The sequence below is a fragment of the Polypterus senegalus genome, chromosome 6 (assembly GCF_016835505.1).
Source record: "Polypterus senegalus isolate Bchr_013 chromosome 6, ASM1683550v1, whole genome shotgun sequence".
NCBI lineage: Eukaryota > Metazoa > Chordata > Cladistia > Polypteriformes > Polypteridae > Polypterus > Polypterus senegalus.
In genome coordinates this window covers 166,226,073-166,251,782 of record NC_053159.1, presented here as the reverse complement: position 1 = coordinate 166,251,782, position 25,710 = coordinate 166,226,073, and the positions used below count along the sequence as shown (strand labels likewise).

General features: G+C 37.7%; 1 protein-coding gene across 1 annotated transcript in view; it reads left to right on the top strand.

Annotated features, from left to right (window-relative positions):
* The window catches only part of LOC120531777 (fibroblast activation protein, alpha), a 95,206-nt gene that overhangs the window by 22,656 nt on the left and 46,840 nt on the right, over positions 1-25,710 (top strand). The window contains exons 6-12 of the mRNA XM_039757495.1: positions 197-249; positions 5,591-5,660; positions 7,185-7,305; positions 13,041-13,195; positions 16,008-16,102; positions 21,119-21,248; positions 24,966-25,010. Of these exons, the coding sequence (XP_039613429.1) occupies positions 197-249; positions 5,591-5,660; positions 7,185-7,305; positions 13,041-13,195; positions 16,008-16,102; positions 21,119-21,248; positions 24,966-25,010 (669 nt within the window). The remainder of the gene's footprint in view (positions 1-196; positions 250-5,590; positions 5,661-7,184; positions 7,306-13,040; positions 13,196-16,007; positions 16,103-21,118; positions 21,249-24,965; positions 25,011-25,710) is intronic.

Sequence of the window (25,710 nt, the reverse complement as noted above, 5' to 3'; positions counted from 1 at the left end):
TATGTTATACATAAGCAATTTTTTGGCAAAAAGATGAATACTGTTATTTGTCTATTAAAAGTGAAAAATGTAATGTAATATAAAGTGTAAAGATGATGGCAGTTTTAATTTACCGTAACTGTTATAAACTTTATTTATAGAGAGAAATATTGCAGTATGCTTTTTAATTGACAGATGGTTGCTACTTGCTTTAAAGGTATGGAGGCACTCATATACAGCTTCATATTCACTTTATGACCTGGAGACAAAGTAAGTTATTATTTAATATATAAATATAAAAGGCACTATGGTAGTACTAAAGGCATTAGATTTTAAATCACATGCTTGCTGGTCCAACTTCCACCTCACTGTGGGACACTGAAAAAGACACTTGTGCTCCAGCTGCAAAAATATCTGTAAGAGTTATCAGAGGTCTGTAAACAGTTAACAAATATCTGTAACAGTAATACATTTACCTGATGTTTTGAATAAAGGAAAAAAGCAACAGCCTAATATACAAAGTTATTTTATTTCACAGTGTTCTACTCTGTATTGGCACAAATGAAGTACTTCAAAGATAAAACTACCTTATATTTTTCTGCCTAAATTATATACAAATAATCTAAATTTCTGTATTGACATAAAACACTTTCAATGATTGATTAAACTTGACATAATCTTCTTTATTTTTCTGCTAAATATATGGTATAGCCTTCTTTTTTAATGAATTTTATGTTTTAAAAGTCATAATGTTGAATAGGAGGTGTAAAATATACAGTATATGATTAATATAACATGAAGTCAAGATAAACATACAGTAAAACTGCGGTTTTATTAAAGATTACAGGGTACACTGGGCATATTTAAATAAGATTGGAGTCAGCAGATGGGCTGTGTTTTTATTAATAGGCAAAGGTCAACACTCCACACTCAACACTCCATAACCATAGTTCAAAGTAATTTCAAGTAGCCAGAGCCAAGACATAAGACAAAACTTGTAGTGCAGTAGCTAAAACATTAGTTGCCAAAATTAGATAGAAATATAGAAGACAATGCCAAATCTTTTCTTTAAAATATCCACAAGCTGGGACTTATTTGACGCTCACCTTTACACCTTGGTCCATGAACTTCTGGTTGACCTCACCTAGCAATGGCATAGCAAGCGTTGACAGAATGGTCCAAAAATGTTAGCACAAATAAGGAAAAACAACATGGTTCCATGGGAGAATACATTTCATTTTACAGTATTTCTAGGTAAAAATGCATTATTGAAAACGTAATCTTAACCACTGGATTCCCTGGGCCCCCCAAACCATCCAAATAACAATTAAAATATTTTTAGAGACTAAGGAATAGCTGTAAAAAATGTAAAACAATGGCCAGATCATGATATGGAGGTAGGATCACAATAAAGAAGTGGAATGATAAAATAATACATGAGGAAAACAACAACCTTCCTATAGATAGTTATGATCCCTGTCTATCTGTGGGATTGGGGGGTCCACTTTCACCTTCCTTCCTACTCCCTTTCTTTCTCTGCAAGCCCACTGGCCCCTCTTCCTCTAGACAGGCCACTCACTCTGCCCAAATCTGACTCTCTGCTCAGGCTCAAAATGGAGGTGAAGACATCTTGAGCGTGTTTTACTAAAAAAAGCATGCAACCCTAAATCATTAAGCTAGTTTGAGAATATACTGTTTATAAAGTATATACTCCATATCTGGAGCCCTGTTTACAGTTCTGGGGCCTCATGCATAACACCGTGCATAGAATTTGAACTATAACATGACGTAAGCACAAAAGCCAAAATGTGCTTACGCACAGAAAAATCCAGATGCAGGAATCTGTGCGTACTCCAACTTCCACGTTCTTCCGCTACATAAATCCCGGTCAGCGTGAAAAGTAACTCTCATGCACATGCCTTATGTCCCGCCTCAACTCCTCCCAGAATTATGCCTCTTTGAATATGCAAATTAATATAAATCGCTCTTAAGCTCAGCTCAGAGAAAATTTAAGAATTTCTGCGAATACCAAGTAGAGGCAAAGGAAAAACATACTATTGTTTAATTAAACCGTGGTATAATAAACAAAAGGAAGTTGATCGAGTGACATAGCGTGGTGGAGAAACTTGAAAGCTCAGATATCAAAGTTGCCGTGAAAAGGCAAGTCGTAGCCCACCGTCTGAGTGTCATATGAAAGCTTATTAGGGTACAGAGAAAAAAAAGGCACACAGTGGGGAAAAAAGCACGAAATGTCAACTTCAATCTCGAAATTTCCACTTTAATCACATAGTTTATTTTGTCATTACAGTAGAACATCATAAACGTCATTTTAAAATCGTTTAATTAACCAGTTTCTCAAATCACATCGTAATTAAAGTAACACGTTAAATGCTTTGTTTTGTATTTGATCTTCTATGTGCTCTATGTGTGTGAATCACTACTTGCTTCTTAAACCGGCTCTTTTCCTCTGACTGAACACTGAATCCATTACATTTGTGATATTACAGCTCTCCGAATAACTAAAATACTGAGATGTATACATGATATAATTTTCATGATGATAGGAGTTAAAGCACGTTATTAAACATGGGTTTAATGGCGCAGCGACTGTGCACGACCTTCGATGAAATTATTTATTGCAGCAGTACTCATGGGCAGCTCTAGGCTTGTGGTGCCCTGGGCAGAGAAAGAATCAGTGGCTCCTTTGCCCGCCAATGTCAATATGGTATCTTATGCACGGTGGATGGCCACGTCCATTGCGGACACTGCATAGCCGCCTCGTGCTCATGACACAAGCATTTAACTTTTGTCGAAATTTGCCGCTGCGTTTTTATATTCAATATATATTAGTGTGTCCGCTCCTGCGGTCTTTGCTTTTCTTTCTCCAAGTAACCGATCGCCACACAATCAGCTCTGTAATAGAAGTTAAGCCATCTGTAAGCTTAGAGCGCAGATTCTTCAAAACGTTCAAGGAACATTGAACTATCTTCATAGTACATATTTACTTATTCTATCCTTCATGCCAGTCCCAGTGAAGAATATAGATTATTTAAATGAAGTTAAAGTTTTATCTGTATAATATAATAAACATATTTTTCTGCATTTCATGTTAAAAATGATATTGTCATCATACAGTATGTAAATACGCGCTTTATAAAGTGGCTCAGGTTGTGTAATATTATAACTGTAGTGCAAGTTTACAGTGAGGTGATTGTACTTATAAATACAAACAGTTCTACAAGGAGCACTTGATTGAGTGTGTTTATAGTTCTTGGGATGAAACTGTTTCTGAACCGCGAGGTCCGGACAGGAAAGGCTTTGAAACATTTTGCTGTGGCTGAGGTAGCGTGTGCTTGATGCTGTATACCGATAATTCTCTTTCCGATCACCTGCTGCCGTGATTCCTACTCAGATACAGTTATATAAATGCTCCGAGTTTTGCGGTGACAGTAATATGGAAAAAGATGATCCACTGTGGCAAATCCTAGCGGGAGGAGCTGAAAGAGGAGAAGAAGAAGAAGAAGGTGCAGTGAGAGTAACAATGCTAAAGCACTTATGGTATTTGGAATACTATGGCTATTCCCTGGGCAATTATATTGTTACAGGTTAATTACAATCAGATGCATTACACTAATAAACAATATGCGGTTAGTTTCAGTGTATTTATAAAGCTGTTTCAGGAAAATAAGGAGTAACCACACAGGAAAAGTAGCACTGCTTTGGCGCTGGGTGCTGCCAGTCTGCAAAACCAAGCAGAGAACTTGCATACAACAAGGTATGAGGTACCGTGGAAAAGTGCGTGGCTTTACGCCAAGTGTAGGTTTTATACATCAAGATTTGAATGTGGAAAAGTTCTTACGCAACATTTCTGTGCGTATGCACCATTTATACACGAGGCCCCTCGTCACCACAGTACAAAAAAGACATAGCAGCACTTGAAGCTGAGCAGAGGAGAGCAACCATATGGATCTCAGAACTTAAGGACATGGCCTGCTCTGACAGACTTGTCTAGTCTCCAGCAGAGGACTTATTCCAGGTATTTAAAATCCTCAAATAAATAATTGATACATTGATAAAGTACATCCAGCAACATTCTTTCTGCTTAAGGGTGAAATACATACTCAATGACATCAGCAGAAATTAAGGGGAAATGTATTTAGGACTGAAGCCAGGTAGCACTTCTTTCCTCAGAGAGATGTGGGAACAAACTAATGAGTCATGTTGAGCTGAAGGAGAAACTTTGACAACTTTTAAGAAGAATCAGGATGAGCTATTGGGACAGGTTAGGTATTAGCTAAACAAACTGGCTTGATGGACTGAATGGTCTCCTCTTGCTTGTCAAATTTCTTCTGTTTTTTAAGTAAGTAATGTAAGTTAAGTAAAGCAAGAATTAAACCATAACCATTGTAAAACGCTAGGTGGTGCTGTTGCCTCTTTAAACGCAACAGACAGACACACAGGACACAGGTTAAAAGCACCAAAAGGTATTTTAATACTTTTTCTTCTTGTAACAGTGCCTTCAAGCAGCACAGCCACAAATTAACAGACACATAATTAGCACAATACTCTTATGTTTCTCCTCTACACCTCCCAGCAAATGTTGTCCACCTCCTCCCCAGTCCGACTCGCTCGCTGGGTTCACAGCAGTCTTTTATATAGTCCTTGACCAGAAAGTGCTTCTGTTCTTCCTCCCACATGACTTGTCAGCATTTCTTGTTCAGATGGAGGACTTGAGTTTTCTTCAGCATCGTGAATCGACACTTCTGTACTCATGACTTGGGAGTACTTCCGGGCTATGGATGAAACGCAACTCCTCTGGTCCTCTTGCAGCGTCCCCTGGCGGCACCCATGGCAGGGCTGTGGTATTACACTACATGTCCCATAGTGCTCTGCAGAAATCCGGGACATTGTTGCAGTCCAGGGAAGCTACCATCAAGCGTTTCGGGGGAGGCAGTGTCCTTGAAAAGTTGCCTTCCCCCATTCCTTCCATCGCAGTGGCATCCCGGCCGGGATAAGCTGCCGGCTGTCTCTTACACCATATAATTTATTAATTACAATTCCTAAGTAATTTGTCTCACAATGTGAGCTTCATACTTTGATTGCAAACACTTTCTGAAAAATGTCTTCACATATTCTAATTTAGCCTGTGTAGTACATTAACTTAGGTTGCCTCAGTTGCCCACTGATTCTTTCACTGTTTCTCAGCTCTGGGGTCCAGGGTTCATCTTACAACTGGGCCACTTTCTCTGTGGTGATTACATTTGCTCATGTCAATTTTCCAAAGAGGTGTTGAATAATATTTCTAAACTGTCCTTATGTGGGAGAGCTCAAGGATGTCCCCTTTGACAGAATGGCACTCAGAGTTCGTTCCTTCTTTATGCCCAGTACTACCAGGTTTTGGCTCCTCTCACCCCTGCAAGTGAAGTGCTTCACAAAATGGACTGCTGTAGTTGCAGATAACTTGTTGTATGTGTAAGCCTGTTCTAATGGGCATGACCTGTGGACTTTTCTTCTTTAAAATACCAGGTGCTTTGTGAGGGCATATTTATCATCTGACAAATAAAAGAGAACTTGAAGTAATAATTGTAAATATTTTCTTAACTTGTTTCAGGAAACATCTATCTGACATTTTACCAAAAGAAATACAATATATTGAGTTTTCTCCAACAGGACACAAACTGGTAAGTAGGTGCTACTAACATATGTAACATGGCATATTGTAGTGTTATGTCATTTTATAACCCATATAACCAGACCAGTTCATGGGTGATGCCAAAGCCTATCTCAGCTAGCATAGGGAACAAGGCAGGAAGAAACCCTGGACAGGGTGCCAATCCATCACAGGGTGAACAAACAGTTACATGCACCCACACACCAAACACATATCAGGGCCAATTTAGCAACCACAAATCAACCTGAGTGCATGTGCTTGGAGAGTGGGAGGAAACCTGCAGACATGGAAGAACAAGCAAACACCATGCAGGGAGGACCCGGGACGTGAATCCCAGTGTCCTTGGTGTGAGGCTTGTGCCATTGTAACCCCATGATTTACTTTCATTAGATATATAGTACTAGTGTATATACTCTAAATATGCCAGTGGTCCCATGTTTACATGTTGGAAGAGTCAAGTTATTTTTTCAAATTATTATGACAGTGTCACAAGTAAAGAGTTAAAAACCCATAAAAGATTAAAACGGTGAAAAAAACTGACCTTATTAAATAAATTATATCTCATTTTGTGTCACTTGGTTACATATATTCATATCTGTATAGAAATACACATCTTTTAACAAAGCCTTTTTGTTTTGTCATTAAAAAGTACTGTATGTGTCAATTCTAACAATTCATGTTTAATTATAACATGACAGCTGTAGTAGAGGTGACAAAATGGCAGTTATAAAGCTACACAGAGTAACTGAGGTCATCAGGGCCAGAACCGGAAGTGACATCGTCTGGGCCAGGCAGGATTTCCTATGACTGGTCTGCAGAAAAATAGAAAAAGGGTTAATGCACTACGCCCTCCCGTGGTCAGGCATGGAATTACCCCCATTCAGGCCCTTTAGCTGCCTCACATTCGCATGTGTGTGACAACGTCTTAACTATATTAACTAATGTAAGACATTATATAAGATAGTATATAGTAAGATAGTCTTCCTAATGTAAGACCTTTTAATTTACTAAAGAGAACAGTAATCATAACATCCCTTCAAACAAGTAGGACAAGTTGCAGGTTTCTTTTAAATGTGGCTGGCACAGCAGTGTAAGCTCATGGGTTTCAGTCCAGAATGAAGACCTCTTGCAGCTGGCGCACACATTGGTAACACATACTGTTTATTATTCATTTTTGGCAGTTTAGGCATTTTATGTTTGAAGCGCTAAAAAGCAAGTGATATCCCGAAACGCAACCTTCTGAAATAGTAAAACTGGTCTCTTCTATAAGGTTGGCTAGTATGTGGGAAGCTGAATTCAGGTAGTTGTAGTAACAGTAGGAAATTTTGACATTGCATTCTAAAATTACAAAATACAGATATTTGGTGGTTACCAATGAATGCCCAGGGGTACAAGCAATACAAGAATTTAACACATAGAAGATAATGTGTCTATAAAGCATACATATGTTTTCTGATCTTCTTAAAAATAGACATTTGGCTTGATTTGATTAATTTTAGTTTTTTGTGTTTTTTCTTTTTCAATATTAATTAAGGCATTTATTTGGAAAAACAATGTTTACTTAAAACTGGAACCATCTCAAGATTACCTTCAGGTGACAACAAATGGAAAGGAAAATGAAATATATAATGGAATTCCTGACTGGGTTTATGAGGGTAAGTTGATTTATAGCCAAATATTGGCATAGCTGCAAGGCACTATAAAAAAAATAAAATGATAGACAGACAGATAGATAGATACTTTATTAATCCCTAAGGGGAAATCCACATACTCCAGCAGCAGCATACTGATAAAAACAGTATTAATTAAAGATCAATAAAAAAGCAGTGCAAGTTAAAAAATGCAAGGTGGAGAGTGTGAGGCCGGTATAACAGACAATAACTTTGTATAATGTTAATGTTTACATAGGGGTGGAATTGAAGAGTCGCATAGTGTGGCGGAGGAACGATCTCCTCAGTCTGTCAGTGGAGCAGGACGATGACAGCAGTCTGTCACTGAAGCTGCTCCTCTGTCTGGAGATGATACTGTTTAGTGGATTCTTCATGATTGACAGGATCCTGCTCAGCGCCCGTCGCTCTGCCACAGATGTCAAACTGTCCAGCTCCATGCCTACAATAGAGCCTGCCTTCCTCACCAGTTTGTTCAGGCGTGAGGCATCCTTCTTCTTTATGCTGCCTCCCTAGCACACCACCGCATAGAAGAGGGCGCTCGCCACAATACAAATGTATTACTATTATTATTATTACTACGTGTTTTCAGATGTCTTCTTAAACAATTAAAATACTCAAAGCACTAGCAAACAATACTAATGTAGTGTGACTTGAAAAAGTAGTTAAACCCAGTGAAAGTTTTCAAATATGTATAGATTACTAGCTGTGTAAGCCCGTGCTGTAAAAAACCTGGGGTCTTAGAAACTATTGAAATCGGCAGAAAAAAACTGAAATGTAGAGATGTCAGATAATTGAAAGGAACTACTCTAGGCATCTCTCTCCTAGGAGGTTTTGTTTTTCCAACGTGCTCGCCTCCCTTGTGTATTAGCGCCGGGAGGAGAAGTAAAAGGGATACCGTATTGCCGATGTGCTCGTATCGCTTGCGTAAGAGTCTCTCTCTTTTCTCAGTGGTTTTTCTTTTGCAACAGAGTTGCTTTCTTCTTCCACCTCATTAAATTGGGGCCTCCTTGCCAGCTCCCTGAGCTACATACTGTAGTAGCCTCGCACTTCTGGGCCGGACAGACAGACACACACACTTCCACATGTAGACGTTCAGTTTTCTGTTTCCTCAGTGGCGGAGCCCTTTACCCAGACTCCACCTCTCACTCCCGGGCCAGACAGACACACACTCCTCCACGCGTAGACGCTTTATATATAAAAATAATTATGCCTACACTGTTTCACTCTGTATTCGTACTGAAAATGTACATTCTTAAGAAGTAAAATTTTAATGAGAAAATTAGTTATTGCTTAGCAGTTACCTTAGTTCAAAACACAAAAACAACACACCTATTATTGGACTACATCAAACTGTCTTCTGCACATCTACAGTATGCTTTGTTTCATTTTGCCTGAAAATGTACTTGGTGTCAAAATGAATATGCATAAAACACTCCTATGCCTCTGCAAGCTGAAATGTTTTACTATACATATCCATTCAAAATATGGAGATTAAATTGAAATGAATTTATATGAGCCCAACACAAATGAGTGAGTTTCGCTTGAACTCACCAGTCTAATGTAATGCCTCAGTCAGGAATTAACTGCTGTAATTACATCTTGCCTGAAAGAAGGGGCTTGTGTTGCCTCGAAAGCTTGCATATTGTAATCTTTTTAGTTACCCAATAAAATGTTTCGTTTTGCTTGACTTCTCACTGCTGCAATTTCAAAATATGATTTTTAATCACTAACCCATATAATTTTCCAATGTGGATGTGAAAATACGGAGGAACTTTCAGGAATCATTATTGATATGGATGAGCCTGCTAATAGAACAAGTGAAGTAATCTGCATCGGCATTACAACAACAATTTATTTCTTGTATAGCCCAAATTCACACAATCAATCAATCAATCAATCAACATTTATTTATATAGCACATATTCATACAAAAAAAATGTAGCTCAAAGTGCTTTACAAAATGAATAGAAAAATAGAAGACACAATAAAAAATAAACATAAGTCAACATTAATTAACATAGAATAAGAGTAAGGTCCGATGGCCAGGGTGGACAGAAAAACAAAAAAAAACTCCAAAGCTGGAGAAAAAAAATCTGTAGGGGTTCCAGACCAAGAGACCACCCAGTCCCCTCTGGGCAATCTACCTAACATAAGTCAAACAGTCCTCTTTGTATTTAGGGTTTTCATGGAAGGACCTGATGATGATGGTCACGTAGACTTCTGGCTTTCAGTCCATCAATGTTGGTGCATCATGATGCTTTGAGTAGGTGGTGGTGGCGCAGGCAAGGAATGCCTGAATGGCCGTTTACAGGCCCTGTTTTTTGATAGATCCCCAACATGGACGCCATAAGAAGACAAGAAGAAAACTCTCAAAAAATAGCCTTATAGTGAAAAACAAATGTAAGAAATCAAGAACGGTAATTCAAAGATAGACCCCCTTCCAGGTAAGCTGTTTGTACAATGGACGTCAAAAAATAGGTAAATACAGCACATAAAACGAAACACAAGTAATCCTCTTTCCAGAGCTAGACAGCCAACATTGTCACAACAGAAATGCAATTCAATAATACAAACAAGGCACAATGCCAGAACAGATGAGACCACTAAGTACAGAACTATCACATATGAGGATACAGATTTGTTCAAATACATCAAAACAGAGTAGAAACTAATTAGCTCAAATAAAAAACAACAATATCTGTCCAACAGCTAATTGTAGAACCACTGCCAGATTGTATAAAAGGAGTCAGACAAGCCAGACACAGTCAGAGTCAACAAACTGCCTACTGGCCATTACATGTGGGCACTCACAACTAGGATCAGGCTTGACCAAGTCAGCCACCTCCCTACCTAATCGAAAAAAAAGGCAGAAGTACCAAATGCAGACATGGGGAAAAGGTGCACATATCACAAAGATCATACCCAGTTCCAGATATTAACCTGGTATTGTGGTGTGGCATTGTCGGACCTCCACTATATCACATATCCTGACACCACAAAACTTCAACTTTTTTTTTCTTGTACTTATTAGTTCTTCTTTTATCACCAAAAAAAGAGGACACATGCAAAATGTGGCAGATGGCATTTCATATTTACTGGTCATTTGTTAGCAGTTGAGATTTCCAGAAGACAGGAAATGCAAAGTGATATGAGCATTAATAATACATTTTGTTTAGTGGAGTTTTGCATAATGAGGCATTGGAAATGGTGAGAAATTCAGAATATTATTTGGTGAGAGGTTATATCTGACCCTAAAACTTTGATTTGCCAAAGAACCAGGACCATTCTTACATATGATTTGGTCTCATCCCATGTCTTTTACAGTTGTTCTGTAGTGTTTCACTTATTTGGATGTGATTACTGACCAAACATCTCCTGTTGGCATTGCTTGCCTGTCTGTTACACCTTTTTCACTTAACAGGTTTCTACTGCATTGCCTTTGTAAGGGCACAATTAAATCTACCCCATGGTTGTATGGTTAATTCCTCAATACAAGATTGAAACCCTTTGTGATTTCAAGTGCAAGTACAAGTTTATTTTGTACACAGTTTAATAAAATTCTTATTTGAATGTCAGAATGTAAATGTCCCCTTTGTGCACCGTTTCATTATTTTTAATAATCATTTCTATGGTGATGGTCGTACAGCAGGGACCTCAACAAACCCTGTGGAATAGAAGTGTTGAGGATCAGCGCTTCAGAATGTGATACTGCCAATCCACACATCCAGGGGTCTTCCCATTTGTAAATCCAAAATCCAGTTGTAGAGGATCAGACAAAGACTTAAATTCAGATGCTTGGTGGTCAGCTTTGGTGGTACAGCAGGGTCAAGGGCTGAGTTGTAGTCTATAAACAGTACTACAACATTATAGTTTTTACAATTCAGGTTTGGAAGGATGGTATGACGTGCAAGGGATATGATTTCCTCAGTAGACCAGTTGTGACCAATATTTAAACTGGAGATGGTCCAAATAATCTGGAATATTCTGTTCAATGTAACCCCAGTCTCTTGCAGCACTTCATCAGAATGGGACTAAATACCACTGGTATGTAATCATTAAGACATTTTTAGTTTCTTCTGCACAGTAGTACTAGGGTGTTGTACCGTGTTAGCCATTATGAATGTAGAGAAAAGCCAAGAAAAATGACACCCTTTATTGGCTAACTAAAAAGATTACAATATGCAAGCTTTCGAGGCAACTCAGGCCCCTTCTTCAGACAAGATGTAATGATTCTGCACAGTGATAATTATTTTTTTTAAGCAGGTGGGAACCAAAGATTTTTTCAATTAAGTTTAAAGATGTCTGTGAAAACACCATCTATGTGGTTACTACAGATTTTTTAAATTTCTTCTTACATCATCCATGGAAAAAGAGAAAGCTTAATTATGTGGTACTGAAGACAAATTTTAGTTTAAATCCTCACCCATGGAGGTTGACCTGGGTATGACATTAATCTGTATCCAGCCCTGCATGTAGGCCCTCCAACCTGCGGGAAAAACCTGGGGGTTGGTGGCAGAATTGGCACTCCAGCCACCATAAAAAACCTCACACTGTTCCACTCCATCTGACCGAGTGTGGTGCTGAGGTGTCACCTGCTGCATGGCTGCACTCGGGTCCTAATCTGAGATCCTGAGTTGGTTCATCATGTGGTGGGTGCGGCAATGCGCTGTATCAGTGTGTCCTCCTACCCTCTCCTCAATTGAGGTTAATAGAACATCTGTTTGTCAATCTTTCTGATATACCGTGTCTTTCTCTTTTCCTTTTTTAGTTTATACTTTAGTTGAACGTTTTACCTATCACGAGGTCTCCCCTGAATCATCCACCAGTTACGTGTGATACAGCACGATTCATTTCATGAGTCACTTTGTGCAGGATTTGCAAGGAGTTTAATTGTTTGGATTTGCTGCTGCTACGACTTTGTATTTGGTGGGGGAAGGTTTTTACATCTCTGTCACTGTTTGCATTTTACTCTTTTTACAGATTATAATTTGTATTTTTTGTTATGTGTTTTTTTATACTTCAGTTAAAACACCTGCGTTGTAATTCTTAATATATTTGTTATATATACATATACTCAGTAAAAAACTGATTTAGAAAAAAAGCAACTCTCAGAAAGATCCATTAAAAAAGCGTAGGATACCAAGGGAACTGACAGAGTACTCAGTTTGACATGGTGACCAGGGAGAGAACTTTCAAACTGAGAACTGCATTGCAGTTCTCAAGGTCAGCAACCACAGTAGTAGTGGCTACTACAGTATGTCATTACTAATAAGCATAAAGTTAGGTCCATTAAAACTACCGTATTTATTCGTGTACCACGCGCCCTCGTGTAAGACGCACACCCTAATTTTTACAAAGAAAATCGTGAAAAAAGTTTTGCCCCGTGTATGACGCGCGTTGTGATTGTATAAGAAGCATTTAGAGAGAGAGCGAGCACTGTCGAGCGAGAGAGAGAGCGCGAGTGGGCGAGCAAGCGAAGCGAGAGAGAGCGCGAGTGCACGAGCCCAAGCAGAAGAAGTTTCCTGATTTATGATGCGCACATTTCATCGTGTATGACGCGCACCTGATTTTCTAATGCTAATTTTCGGGGAAAAATGTGCGCGTGGTACACGGGTAAATACGGTATTTGGCACTTTAATATATTGGTGGATAGTTTTGAATTGTAAACATAATCTCTTATTGTTTTTTAAATTAAATGTATTGATACTTTATTTCTACAGAAGAAGTATTTTCATCAACATATGGAATATGGTGGTCACCAAGTGGGAAGTTTGTGGCCTATGTCTTTTTAAATGACACTGCAGTTGAGCGCATTGAATATTCATATTATGGGAATGACCAATACCCGAAAACAGTTGTCATTCCATATCCAAAGGTACCCTTTTCCAATTATGAATCTAAAATAATGTTTCTTTCTGTTTGGTAATTGTATATGTGAAAATACATAATGCTATTGTTTATTCTTATATGTAATAAAACAAGGATATTATATGTAGATTATACAGATAAAAAATATATTTTTGTGATATTTCCTGTAGTTAGGATATAGCGGGTTGGATAATGGATGGATGGATGGATATTTCCTATTCAAAGGTGGTTAAAATTTCAGAGATACTATATACTTCCAAACTTCTCCCAGTATCTTACCATGCTGCACTTTTTACGCATATATATATATATATATTTATATATATATACTATTTTATTACTGTTTGCTGTTTGTAAACAGACCACCTTGTTATAACAATGTCTGTAAGAAGCACAATTTCAAATAAATGTTTATCGATTGCTTGTGGAATCATTATGCAAATCTAAAGTTGCCTAATCAATGATATGCATATTTGTATCATAATTTTTACTTTTAAACAACAGATAGTATGAATGTAGTCTACCTACATATTAAATACACTTCATATATTTTAGCAACAAAAAGTAGTTTATGAAATAAGCTATACAAAAGAATTGCACTTTTTTTTTTTTACTTAAATCAAATCCTACAATAAGTAGGATAAGTAAAAAGTAAGTAAATAGTAGCAATATGAGCCTACTTTAGAATAATTTAAAATGAATCGGTTTGAATATCACAGATTACAGAATCATTCTTTTAAATTTACTGACAGTGTGTAATGAGGGAATCTACATAAGCCCATAGCTAAACAGTTAATAGTAAGTTGTTGTGAGTATCAGAGTTGCTAAATAATTATGTCAGATATTTTTGATTTGGAAAAATATTTTAGTATTGAAGTGGCTATAATGTTTTCATGTTTTAATTTCACAAAGACAAAACATCAGTCTATAAGGAAACGTGTTGGCTTCAAAATACTAATGTATGGGCCTAATGAATGCTAAAAATGTCAGTATTGTCTTGATGGCATTGAGTCAGAGCACACCAACAGCTCCATAATAGTCTACTGTTGTACACAAATATTTTAGTTAACTCAATTTCTTTATTTACTTCAGGATTTTTCACGATACCTTCTCTTTTCCACTGTGTTCTAATTAATTGACCCTCATGAATCCTTAATATACTGTGTGTCTATTTACAGTTATCTCTTCAATACTACATTTACAGAGGATTCAGAAAGTATTCAGACCCTTTCACTTTTTACACATTTTGTTCTGCTTCAGTCTTGTGCTAAAATTGTTTAAATTATTTTTTAACAATATCAAGCAATGCTCAGTGCAGCAGAATGGCAAAGCATAAACAGGATTTTAGAAATTCTTGTAAATGTATTCAAAATAAAAAAAAATTGAAATATTATATTGACACAAGTATTCAGAGCCTTTCCTCAGTATTTCATTGAAGTCTTGTTGGGTATGACATGACAAGCTTTGCACACCAGGATTTGGGGATTTTCTGCCATTTTTACCTGCAGATCCTCTCAAGCTCTGTCAGGTTGGATGGAGACCATCAGTGGACAGCTATTTTCAGGTTTTTCATGGAGATGTTCGATTGGGTTCAAGTCCAGGCTCTGGGCAACTCAAGGACATTCCTAAGGTTGTCCCTAAGCCACGCCTGCGTGTTTTTGAGTTGTGCTTAGGGTCATTGTCCTGTTGGAAAGTAAGCCTTCAGTCCAGACTGAGGTCCAGGAGATTTCTGAAGCAGATTTTCATTTAGGATATGTCTATACTTTGCTGTGAACTGCTTTTCCATAGCCCAGACTATTCTCCTAGTCCCCGATGCTGAAAAACAATCCCACAGCAGGATGCTATCACCACTATATTACAATGTTGAAATGTTATTGCACAGATGATGAGCGGTGTCTGGCTTCCGCCAAACATGATACTAATATTAATTTATTTAGACCAGAGAATCTTGTTTCTAATTGCCTGAGAGCCCTTAAGGTGCGTTCTTGCAAACTCTAAGTCAGCTTCCATATTTCTTTTACCGAATGGAGTAACCTTCAGAGTCTTGGCCTACTCTCTTATCCAAGGATTCCAAAGTTTGGCCGGATGGTCAGCTCTAGGAAGTCATTGTTGTTCCAGACATCTTCCATTTAAGAATTATGAAAGCAACAGTGCTCTGGGAATCTTTAATGCTGCAGAATTGTTTGTAACCTTTTCAAGATCTGTCAATTGATGCAACCCCATTTCTAAGCTCTGTAGGTAAATCCTTCATGAACCTGGCTCGGGTTTGTACTCTGATACACATTGATACACATTGTCACCTGTGGGATATTCTATAGACAGGTGTGAGCTTCACCTAATCAATTGAATTGACCACAGATGGACTCCAAACAAGGTGTGGAAAAATCCCAGTGATGATCAGTAGAATGGGATGCACCTGGGTCATATTTTAAGTGTCGTAGCATAGAGTCTAAGTGCTCGTGTCAATGTGATGTTTCAGTCTTTTATTTTTAATAAATTTGCAGAAATGTCTAAAATCCTGTTTTCGCTTTGTCATTCTGGGGTATTGAGTGTTGCTTGATGTGGGAAAACCGAATTTAAATGATTTTAGCACAAGGCTGCAACATAACAAAATGTGAAAAAATTGAAGCGGTCTGCATACTTTATAAATCCACTGCATTTTGCACTTTTGAATGAATGTCTTTGTTCACTAAATAAATTGGTATAGTAATAAAGCTATCATTTTTGATTACAGTAAATTGCTTTTCTAATTATGAAGCAATATTTGAAAGTGACTCATCATTGTTGGTTAAAATGTTCGTTTCATTTACTCTTTTTAGGCTAATTCAACTATCCCTATAGTGAAACTGTTTGTTGTGGAAACTACCTCTCATGTGATTTCAGAAGTGACTGTACCAGATATCATTGGCGCCAGGTAAACTGCATTTTCAAAGTACATGATGATAATTTTACCTTTTAGGAATTTAAACTTAAAGTGTGCCTAAATGTACCTTAAAGTATATTGCTGGGAGCCTTATACTCTTGGAACACCCATGACACACTGCTCTAAGATAAGAGTCCAGGCAAAAACAGACAATAATACAAAAACAGACTCTCATAATGATTTTCTAGAAATGCTTTAAGTTCTCACTCCTGGAAGCAGACCTAGAGGTGAGGTTTGACTGGTAACTCAGGTAGCACAGTTGGGTTAAAAAAAAGCCATGTGGAGCCACTTTTTGGATTCACCACCTGCTGAGTGAGACTCAGATGCAGGATATCACTGGTGACAAAGCCATGGAATGTAACTTCTCTAATGGTGAAGGAGCCTCACCTTGAGTGTGAGATTCAAAAATACTCACTAGATATAGTCAGACATATTTTTGCTCATTATCTTTGAAAGCAGATGTCTATTTTTCTTACTCAGGAGCTTCCTGACAGCTGAAAACCAAGAGGAAATCAGGACATTCTACAAGTAGCTAAGCAAAGACATTTTTAACAGTAGATAAGAAATTCACCTTAACATTACTTAACATTAGTTAGAATCTCTTTCAGTCAAAGTCATTTTTGTTTAGCTATAACACCAATTCAGAGTACTCTGCATTTTTAGAAACAGTGAGTTAGGTGTTTAGATGGAGTCTACCTGTCAGAGCTGACTCCAAAATTTACTGCTACTGCTGGAGGAAGAACCTGGTACACCTGGATAGCAACGTCATCTTCTTCTAAGATGTCTCACTTAAAGGTTTTCCAATGCTGTATCTGTCTATAAGCACAGGGAATTCCGGTCTCTGTGGTATGTCTTGCCTGAAGAAGGGGTCTGAGTTGCCTGGAAAACTTGCATATTGTAATCTGCACAGTTAGCCAATAAAAGGTGTTATTTTGCTTGCCTTCTCACTACATCCATAATGGATAACACAGTACAACACCCTATTACTACAGATATACAAGACACTGACATGTACCGCTACTACGTGGAATTGAGTACCCGGAGGAAGAAACTGGGACACCTGGACAATGACATCTTATTCTTCTAAGATGCCTCACTTAAAGGTTTTCAAATGCTGTATCTGTCCTAGTGTCATTATAAACACAGGGAATTACAGTCTCTATATTACATCTTGCCTGAAGAAGGAGTCTGAGTTGCCTAGAAAGCTTACATTTTGTAATCTTTTTAGTTAGCCAATAAAAGGTTTCATTTTGTTTGACTTCTCAGTTTGAACTGAATCCAAATGTGGAAATCTTTACCATTACTGGATTGTTGTGCTATTTATGGATGTCTATTATAAGCACCATGTGCAAACACACCATTGTTAATAAATATTCCTGAACACCTTTGAGGAAATGGTCAATGATCAACACAATTAAAGTGGAGATGTACTGACAGATCAAAAAAAAGCCAGTTGTCAGAAATGAAGGTCAATCTGAGGTAGCAGTTTTGGTGAGGCCATGTAGAATGTCTTTCAGATGGGGCCTCAAAGAAGTTCTGGCAAAGCATTTGCTAGGTTAGGGAAGCCAGGATGTCACCAGGGCAGTTTTTTTCAAGGGTGAAGAAATGTTGATTGTAAAAAGGAGATCAATAAGAGGCTGAAGAAGAACTCTGATGCAAATTTTATGGTCACATTGGAGAAGGTAGTGCTGAAAGCTTTGGGATGGGGTCGGATTTATTTTTGTAGCTGAAGTCACTGTGATCACTTAAACACTTCTGTAGTGCAAGATATGAGAAGAGGATAAGATCAGGCCATAAATTCTGGAAGCACTAGATGTAAAAAATGTAGGGGAAGCAGTTACTCAAGCTTGTCAGCCATTAGTATTAGGAAGACAAGAAGATGTCTTCCATTTACTGAGGGATGTTACTTCTCATCCTCACTGGGTTAGCTTTTGCTGGGGTATTGGGATTGAGACCTGAATATAGCATTGTATACCAGCTCCTTGTGATTTCATAGATATTTGAGGATTAAAGGAAGGCTTTTAGTCATTTCTATAAATGCTTCATAACTTGTTTTAAAAAGATTATGAATATATAAAACCCCCCTAGGTTTTACAGAGTACTATCCAAGAATGGGCTTATGGGGTCATATTCAGTGTCTTCGTTCATGAAAAGAGTGTTGTGTTCATACTCTTGATATACGACTTTCCTCTTCTAATGTTTCTGATTTTTATAATGAGGATATAGGGGTGCATTTGAAGCCTAAAGGGTATTCAGTTTGAGGACCTGATAGTTGCAACTGCTGTTCGTATAAAATATTGTTTTATTGCAATTTGCAGTAATGTATTTCACAATCAGGGTCAGGATTAGAACTTTCAAATCTGAGATCAATGTCTTTATTTTAGGAGAATGTGTGATTTACTCCCTGCAGTAAACAACAGCTCAAATGGAGGTATGTAAGTACCTTTGGATCTTTTTCATGAGGTCGACTAAAGCATTGTTCAAATGCTGCAAAACACTATTGTGGTAAAAAGGGGGCTAAGTCCTTGAGAAAAGCTTTTGATTAACCAGTCATTTGCAAATAGAAGTGGATGAAATGAGCTTCTTCTGCAGAGTTATGGGGCTAATTCTCCATAATAATGTTGGTAGGTCAGCGATATAGCAGAATGTCCGGGTAGCACTGCTACTTGTCAGGGTGAAGAGAATCATTTGATTTAGATTAGTAAGACGTTTCCTGGCAGACTCTAACAAGGCTTCACTGAAAGATGACTTGGTCCAGATTCAAGACATATTGGTGGTTTGATATTTCCTGGCAGATTTAGGAGCAGACTTTTCACATCCTTCAGGGATAAGGTCTTTTAGCTAATCTGAAAGCATATTGCCCAAGCCAGTTGATAAAAAAAAATAACGATAAAAATTTTGGTTACCTTCTTTCTTCTTGGTTTTGGTGATGGTGGAATGTTTTGTGTTCCTTAGTTATTCAGAGCATACAATCCTCTGTATACATCTAGTTATAATCTATCTGTATTTAAGTTTATATCTTTAGATAATGATGCAGCCAATGAAATAATCCTATGTATTTGCATTTGAACATATATTTCATCATTACTGGACTTTATAGATTTCTTCATATAAAAGGCCTTCTTTCAAATGATTGATTAGATAATAGTAATAATATATTGTGACGCATGAGTCACTGTCTTGCACCCCAAAACACAGAGCTGAGTCTCAGTACTTCAGATTTATTCTTCTTGAAACAGGAACAGCACAATTATTTATTGTAGCAGGATCTATCAGTCTCCAATACACAGACACAGCAAACGGGCAGTGTCGGGAACAGGTCAGTGGCCAAGTTGTACTGTTCCATGCATTTTTAATGTTCCTTGCATCAGCCATTGGTGACAGGCGCTCATAACGTGACCACGATTGGCTCATAGTTGCTTCCTACATAGTTGCTGTGCTGCAAACCTGTGGTTGCCTCGGTGATGGACAAGTAACACTCCACAATTGTGGCAATTGAGCTTCAGCATGCTGTCCCGTTTTGGGGGGAGTCCCAAAAGAGTTCAGAAACCTCACAATATAAACTATCACATTCATAAGCAACTTTAAAAGAAAACAATAAGTTCATGTTTTCATGCAGAACAGAGATAACAAAATTTCTGAAAGTATAGGCGTCCATGTTGACCAATGCTGGAAAACAGCACACAATACCCAAAACGACCATGAAAAAAATACCATGTTACTCGTGTCGCATAATCCACATCTCAAACACATGGATTTTTATTAAAATAGTTATAAATTAGCCACTTGTAGGAAAATACATTTAAATTGAAAAAACCTCTCCCCTTCACTGGTTGCAAGTCCAGCTAAATAACAATGTATTCATTGAATAACAATGTTGTAATTTCAACAATGCGGAGTGCACCGAGAGAGGGGTACAATTAAAAACTAACATTAAAGAAAAGCGAGTGAAAACGTTATCAAGAAGAGAATACACCTTGTACTTGTGCATATCTGTGATGCTTCAAAAAGAAGAGGATCAGTTTACCTGTGCATTTTTATAGATTGCCACAAAGTATTGCCAAGGTACTCCAGTTGTGAATATAATAGATAATATTAATAAAATATATAATAGAATGTAATTACTACAGGTGGACTATAATTTAAATGCCGAGTGTGATAATTTATTGTTCATAAGCATTTTTTGTAGGTTTTTTATTTAATGATATTTTTGTAACAATACATGTGTTCAGGAACATTGTGTGCATACGACTGAGTGACCTGACACATGAATTAAGCAATACGAGTAAAGTAATACTTTTTAAATGACTTTTTGATATTGTCTGGTGTTGCCCAGTGCTGCTCTCAATAAAAACCCATCAGAAAGTCTATTATTTCTATTCTGCTATATATTCTGCCACAAGGTTTCCAAATAGTTCAAAACAGTTCAAAATGCAGCTACCAGAAAAACATTCCAGCAGATAGTATGACTCGTACAAAAAAAAACAGCCACAGTCCTAGTGTCTTCGTTTTAAAAGTTTTAGTGAAATTTAAGGCAATCAGTTCACACAAAAAATAAATAATAAAGTTGATAATACACCCAAAAAAGAAGAGAGTTCTTGCCTATGATGTTCCATTTAAGGCTTAAGTGTCTAGGTTACATTTCTTAAAGTTTCTGTGTGTTATTGGACTCAATAGTACTAATGAATAGTAAGTTTAATGTAACGTAACACTCACAAAATGATATGCCCTTAACGTCTATCTTCCTAACAGTTCTTGTTTCTTTCTGGCTGTCTAACTATAATCTGAGAGTTATTCCATTATCACACAGAGCTAAACATTTTAGTTTTATAGGGGGTAAAGCTGAATATTCCATTATCTACTGTATGTTGAAGCTACATTCTATTTAAATTTAAACAAAGCAAAAACTTATATGAATTTACCATTAACATTAACTGAAAAGATTTGGCTCTTACACTCCTTTGTAATACAATTCAAATAATTCTTTTAAATATTATGTCTTTGTAGTGACCATTATATGTACACAGTAACCTGGGTGACAGATGAACGCATTGCAGTACAGTGGACGAACAGAAGTCAGAACTATGGGATTATTCAAATATGTGATTATGTTGCAAGTAAATGGAATTGCTCACAGGTATGTAATGCGCATTTATGTTTAAGGTTTGTTTGCATTGCTCTTGCACGTTTGATTGATTAACATAATAACGTGTTTAATCATTGAGTTTGAGGCACAGCAGTTTTCTTGTCGGTTATGAAGACCACATGCCTCCAGGTGATATAACTCTAAAAATCATTGAGACACACAAGCTAGAAACAGTCAGTTTCAAATCTAAGCATCACAGCACTGACTCTTGAACTGGACTTTTTGATCAACAGTTCTTTTCTGTCCTACTCTGGATATACTCAAAAGGAGGGGGACCAGGTGGGCTACTCACTCGTCTTAAGCTGGCTAACATACAGTTGATGCTTGTACCTATAGACAAGAGAGTCATCTCAAAATGATTCAATTTAAGGAATGAAAATAAAATAGTTCTAAAATGACTCAGTTCTTAATGCTGTATGTAGACCCCCACAAAGTCGCGGTTCAGGGTTCGCAGACTCAGTTATTCGCGGATTTTTCATTAGAACCTAACTATTAATTGTTAGCAGAATGCGCAAATATCCTCCGCAATTTTTTATGTCTTTTTTCCGTGGCAATATGGTGCTCTAGAGAGAACGGGAAGCAACTACTGAGGGAAACGCAGTTTGGGATGGTGAAAGTAGCCAATCCGAGAGTGTTTTTCATTTCTCCTTGCTGCTGACTGAGTGTTGCTCTGTGACGTATCTCCAGCTGAGTGTCCTCGTGTTTTCCATTTTGTTATTGTTTTCATTTTGTTATTCTTAAACACACAAGATGTCGTTGAAATGCTCTGTGCCTTCTAAGGCTTCTGGCTCTGAGCCTAAGCGCCAAAAACAGTTTAAAACACTCCAGGAAAAGGTTGAACTACTGGATTTGCTCCAGGAACTAAAAAGTTATGCTGCAGTAATGCGCCACTAAGGCATTAATGAAAGCACCGTACGCTACATAAAGAAGAACGAAGCAGTAATCTGGAGTACTGTATCTGTACGTTTCTGTGATAGTGCCAAAAAGGTAACGACCGTAAGGTATAAAAATATCGTCAGGATGGAATCTGTCTTGGCATTGTGGATCACCGACTTCAGGAAGAAATACATCCCCTTGGACGGTAACATCATCCATGAGAAAGCATGTAAATTGTACCAGCAGTTCGCTACAGGAGACAATGTAGAAGGTACTGAAGAACCGCAACCAGGACCATTAACAGCATCGGAGCCTGAAGATTTTCAAGCCAGTAAGGGATGGTTTGATTGTTTTCAGAAGTAATTTACAAGGGATGATTGAAGCATGGGATCCCTATATGGTTCGGGCTCTCACAGTTAATAATGGCATCGATGCTGCCATTCAGACATATAAAACGCTCCTCGCCACCATGAAGAAACAATGACAGCAACTTCCCATCACAATGTTCCTGAAACCAATAAAGAAAAGCCAGCATGAAACCCTACCAGAAGAAGACCAGTCCAAAGATAGGACTTCTCCTGAAGCACCTGAAGAAGAGGCACCACCCGAGCAGTTTTAAATCCTCTGCATCTACTGCACAGCTACTTTATCTTCATCATTAATATCATTCATCATTGGTGAGTACCCGTACATTTTACTGTATTTTAATTAAATGAAATTATGTATTTACTCTGATTATAACAAAGAAAACGACAGCGCATACCAAAGAAAACGCGATTGCATGAATTACAGTACGTATAGTGGTAACATCGGTATTTTACGTTCTAGCACCGCGGGAGACATAGCAGTACAGTACTGTACAGTATACGGGTTTACCTTTACATTCTGTTTTTAGGTAATGTATTAAGGTAATTTTTTAGGTAATGTATTAATGTATTAAGTTGAGTTTGCAATGAAATTAAAGTGCTTTGGGGGCATATTGTATTTAGGATTTAAACTAAAAAATAGGCATTTAAAAGGCATTTTTTAACCACATCCAAAAGTCGCGGTTTTTCACAATTCACGGGTGCTCTAGGAACGGAACCCCCATGAAGTTTGGGGATGTAGTGTACCAAGAATCAATGTCTTCAATACGGATTATTATTTACTAGTCCTGCTACCTTTCTAAGACAGGTAATAGAATCATTTAACAATATTTGCAGTATCTTGCCATACATGCACCTTCAGTACCTTTCCTCGATATTTGCATGTGTGTTTTTCACCAGCGCTCCCTTTCTCGGGCACATTCCCATAAAGCCGGCTTCTCAAGCTCTGTTTTTGTTTCCGTATCGCATTTCTCACCTCCTGTCCACTTTTATACTTGCTGTCTTTGAGGGTGACTCTCTCAGTATACCTCATACACTTTTACTGCTCTTTGTGCGTGTCACACTGGAACATCCTCTTTCGTTGAATCACCAATGCCAAGCTGACCAATTACACCAAATCCAAACTGACCAATCAGATTGTTCAGATGGTGTGGACAAACAGACCTTAGTGTTTCATTATATAGTAGATGCATTTCCTGAATGGACATACCTCCAGTGAAGGTTTGCAAGAACGAGACATGAAAATGTACTAGACAGGGTAACAGTCCTTTGCTTTCACGCATCCACATATTCACCTACAACAGGCCAATTTAGTGTTGCTAATCAGCCTAACATGTTATGAGTTGGATGAATAGGTAAACCCACATATGGATAGAGAAAATAAGTAAATTCCTCATAAGCAGCACTAACCAGTTTTGAGCTAACCCAATGTATGGTCTTCAGTATTTTGTCCACGAGACCACAGGATCTTGTCTTAGCTATAATGTTACTGCCTTCCTAATCCCAATCTGAATAAAAGACAAGAAACCAAGCCAACTTTTGATTAATGTATAAACATTATTATTTCCCCAACATTTGAAGTAATTCTCTACAGATTTTTTTTAACCGTCAGACCCTTAGATATTTTTATTGTATTTTTTCATTAGACTGACATAATTTTGTGCATTCATTTATTTCAAAACAAAACTGATGCAGTTCTTCAGCTGTTACAAACACCTTAAATAAAGCATAAAATTTGAGTAGGTTGAAGAATAAGGCACATTCCTGTGAATTAAAGCAACACATTTATTTGGTAAAATTCTTAGAAATGCACAATATTATTGACTATTTCAGAATAATCATGAGAATAATAAATGAAAGGCCCACAGTTTTTATGATGCTTTGCTTTTGTTTTTAGGCTTGTTTCACACTAAAATTCACACTGCAACAGACAAACACCACTCTTCGCTGACAAATACACAAGCCCAATATGAAAAGATGTAAGTGGTTTTAAGGCCCAATATGAAAAGACGTAAGTGTTTTAAGGCCCAATATGAAAAGACGTAAGTGTTTTAAGCGTTTCAGATTGGATGACAGTGAGAAAGGCTCTGAAAAGCACAGGAGAAAAAAAACATTTCAAACAAAACCTGAATTTTCTAAAAATGTCCTTTGTTAGAATGAACTAAACCTCAATCTGTGTTACTGTTTTCTCCTACTGATGTTATGGGTTACCTAGCAATCGGTGAACTACAAATACAAAATTCTTGACTCCCAGGAAGATGGTGCATCTTATGCAAACAGATGGCCAAATAAATTCTTAAATCTTTTTAAACATAGACTAGATTTTACAAGTGTTATGTACACTTGCCAATTGGATTCACTGATTTTGTATATTTACTTTACAGGAGATTAAAGATGATTAGTTCGGCACAGTCAAGTTTTTAATAATATAATACTCTGTGCTAAACAATTCCATTTCCTTCCTCAGACAAGGCAGTTTGTTGAAGAAGTTCAAAATGGTTGGCTAGGACAGGTAAGTAAAAGGACAGCTCTATAAATGTTTCTATACTATAGTGGATGTAAAATTTACTGTTATTGTTTAACAACAGCCACACTATTCTGTAAGTTCTATTTAGCTCTCTACCGTGCATACTCACCACATTTTTATTTTAAAATACATCTTGTAATTTGTACGTAACCCTCATCCACATTTAATATTTACTTAAACCAAGTATGATAAGGCAGAATGGTGAGGATGTAAACCGATCATTTACAACAGCTGCTCAGTACTGGGGAAGAACACCAAAGACACCAAAAGAAAAGAGAGCTTTCAAAGCAACAAATTCACATCCATCCATTTTCCAACCCGCTGAATCCGAACACAGGGTCACGGGGGTCTGCTGGAGCCAACCCCAGCCAACACAGGGCACAAGGCAGGAACCAATCCTGGGCAGGGTGCCAACCCACCGCAGGACACACACACACACACACACACCCACTAGGGCCAATTCAGAATCTCCAATCCACCTAACCTGCATGTCTTTGGACTGTGGGTGGAAACCGGAGCGCCCGGAGGAAACCCACACTAACCCGGGAGAACATGCAAACTCCACGCAGAGAGGACCTGGGAAGCGAACCCGGGTCTCCTAACTGCGAGGCAGCAGCGCTACCACTTTGCCACCATGCCGCCCAACAAATTCACAAACTTTACCTAATAGCAAAACACGATAGTA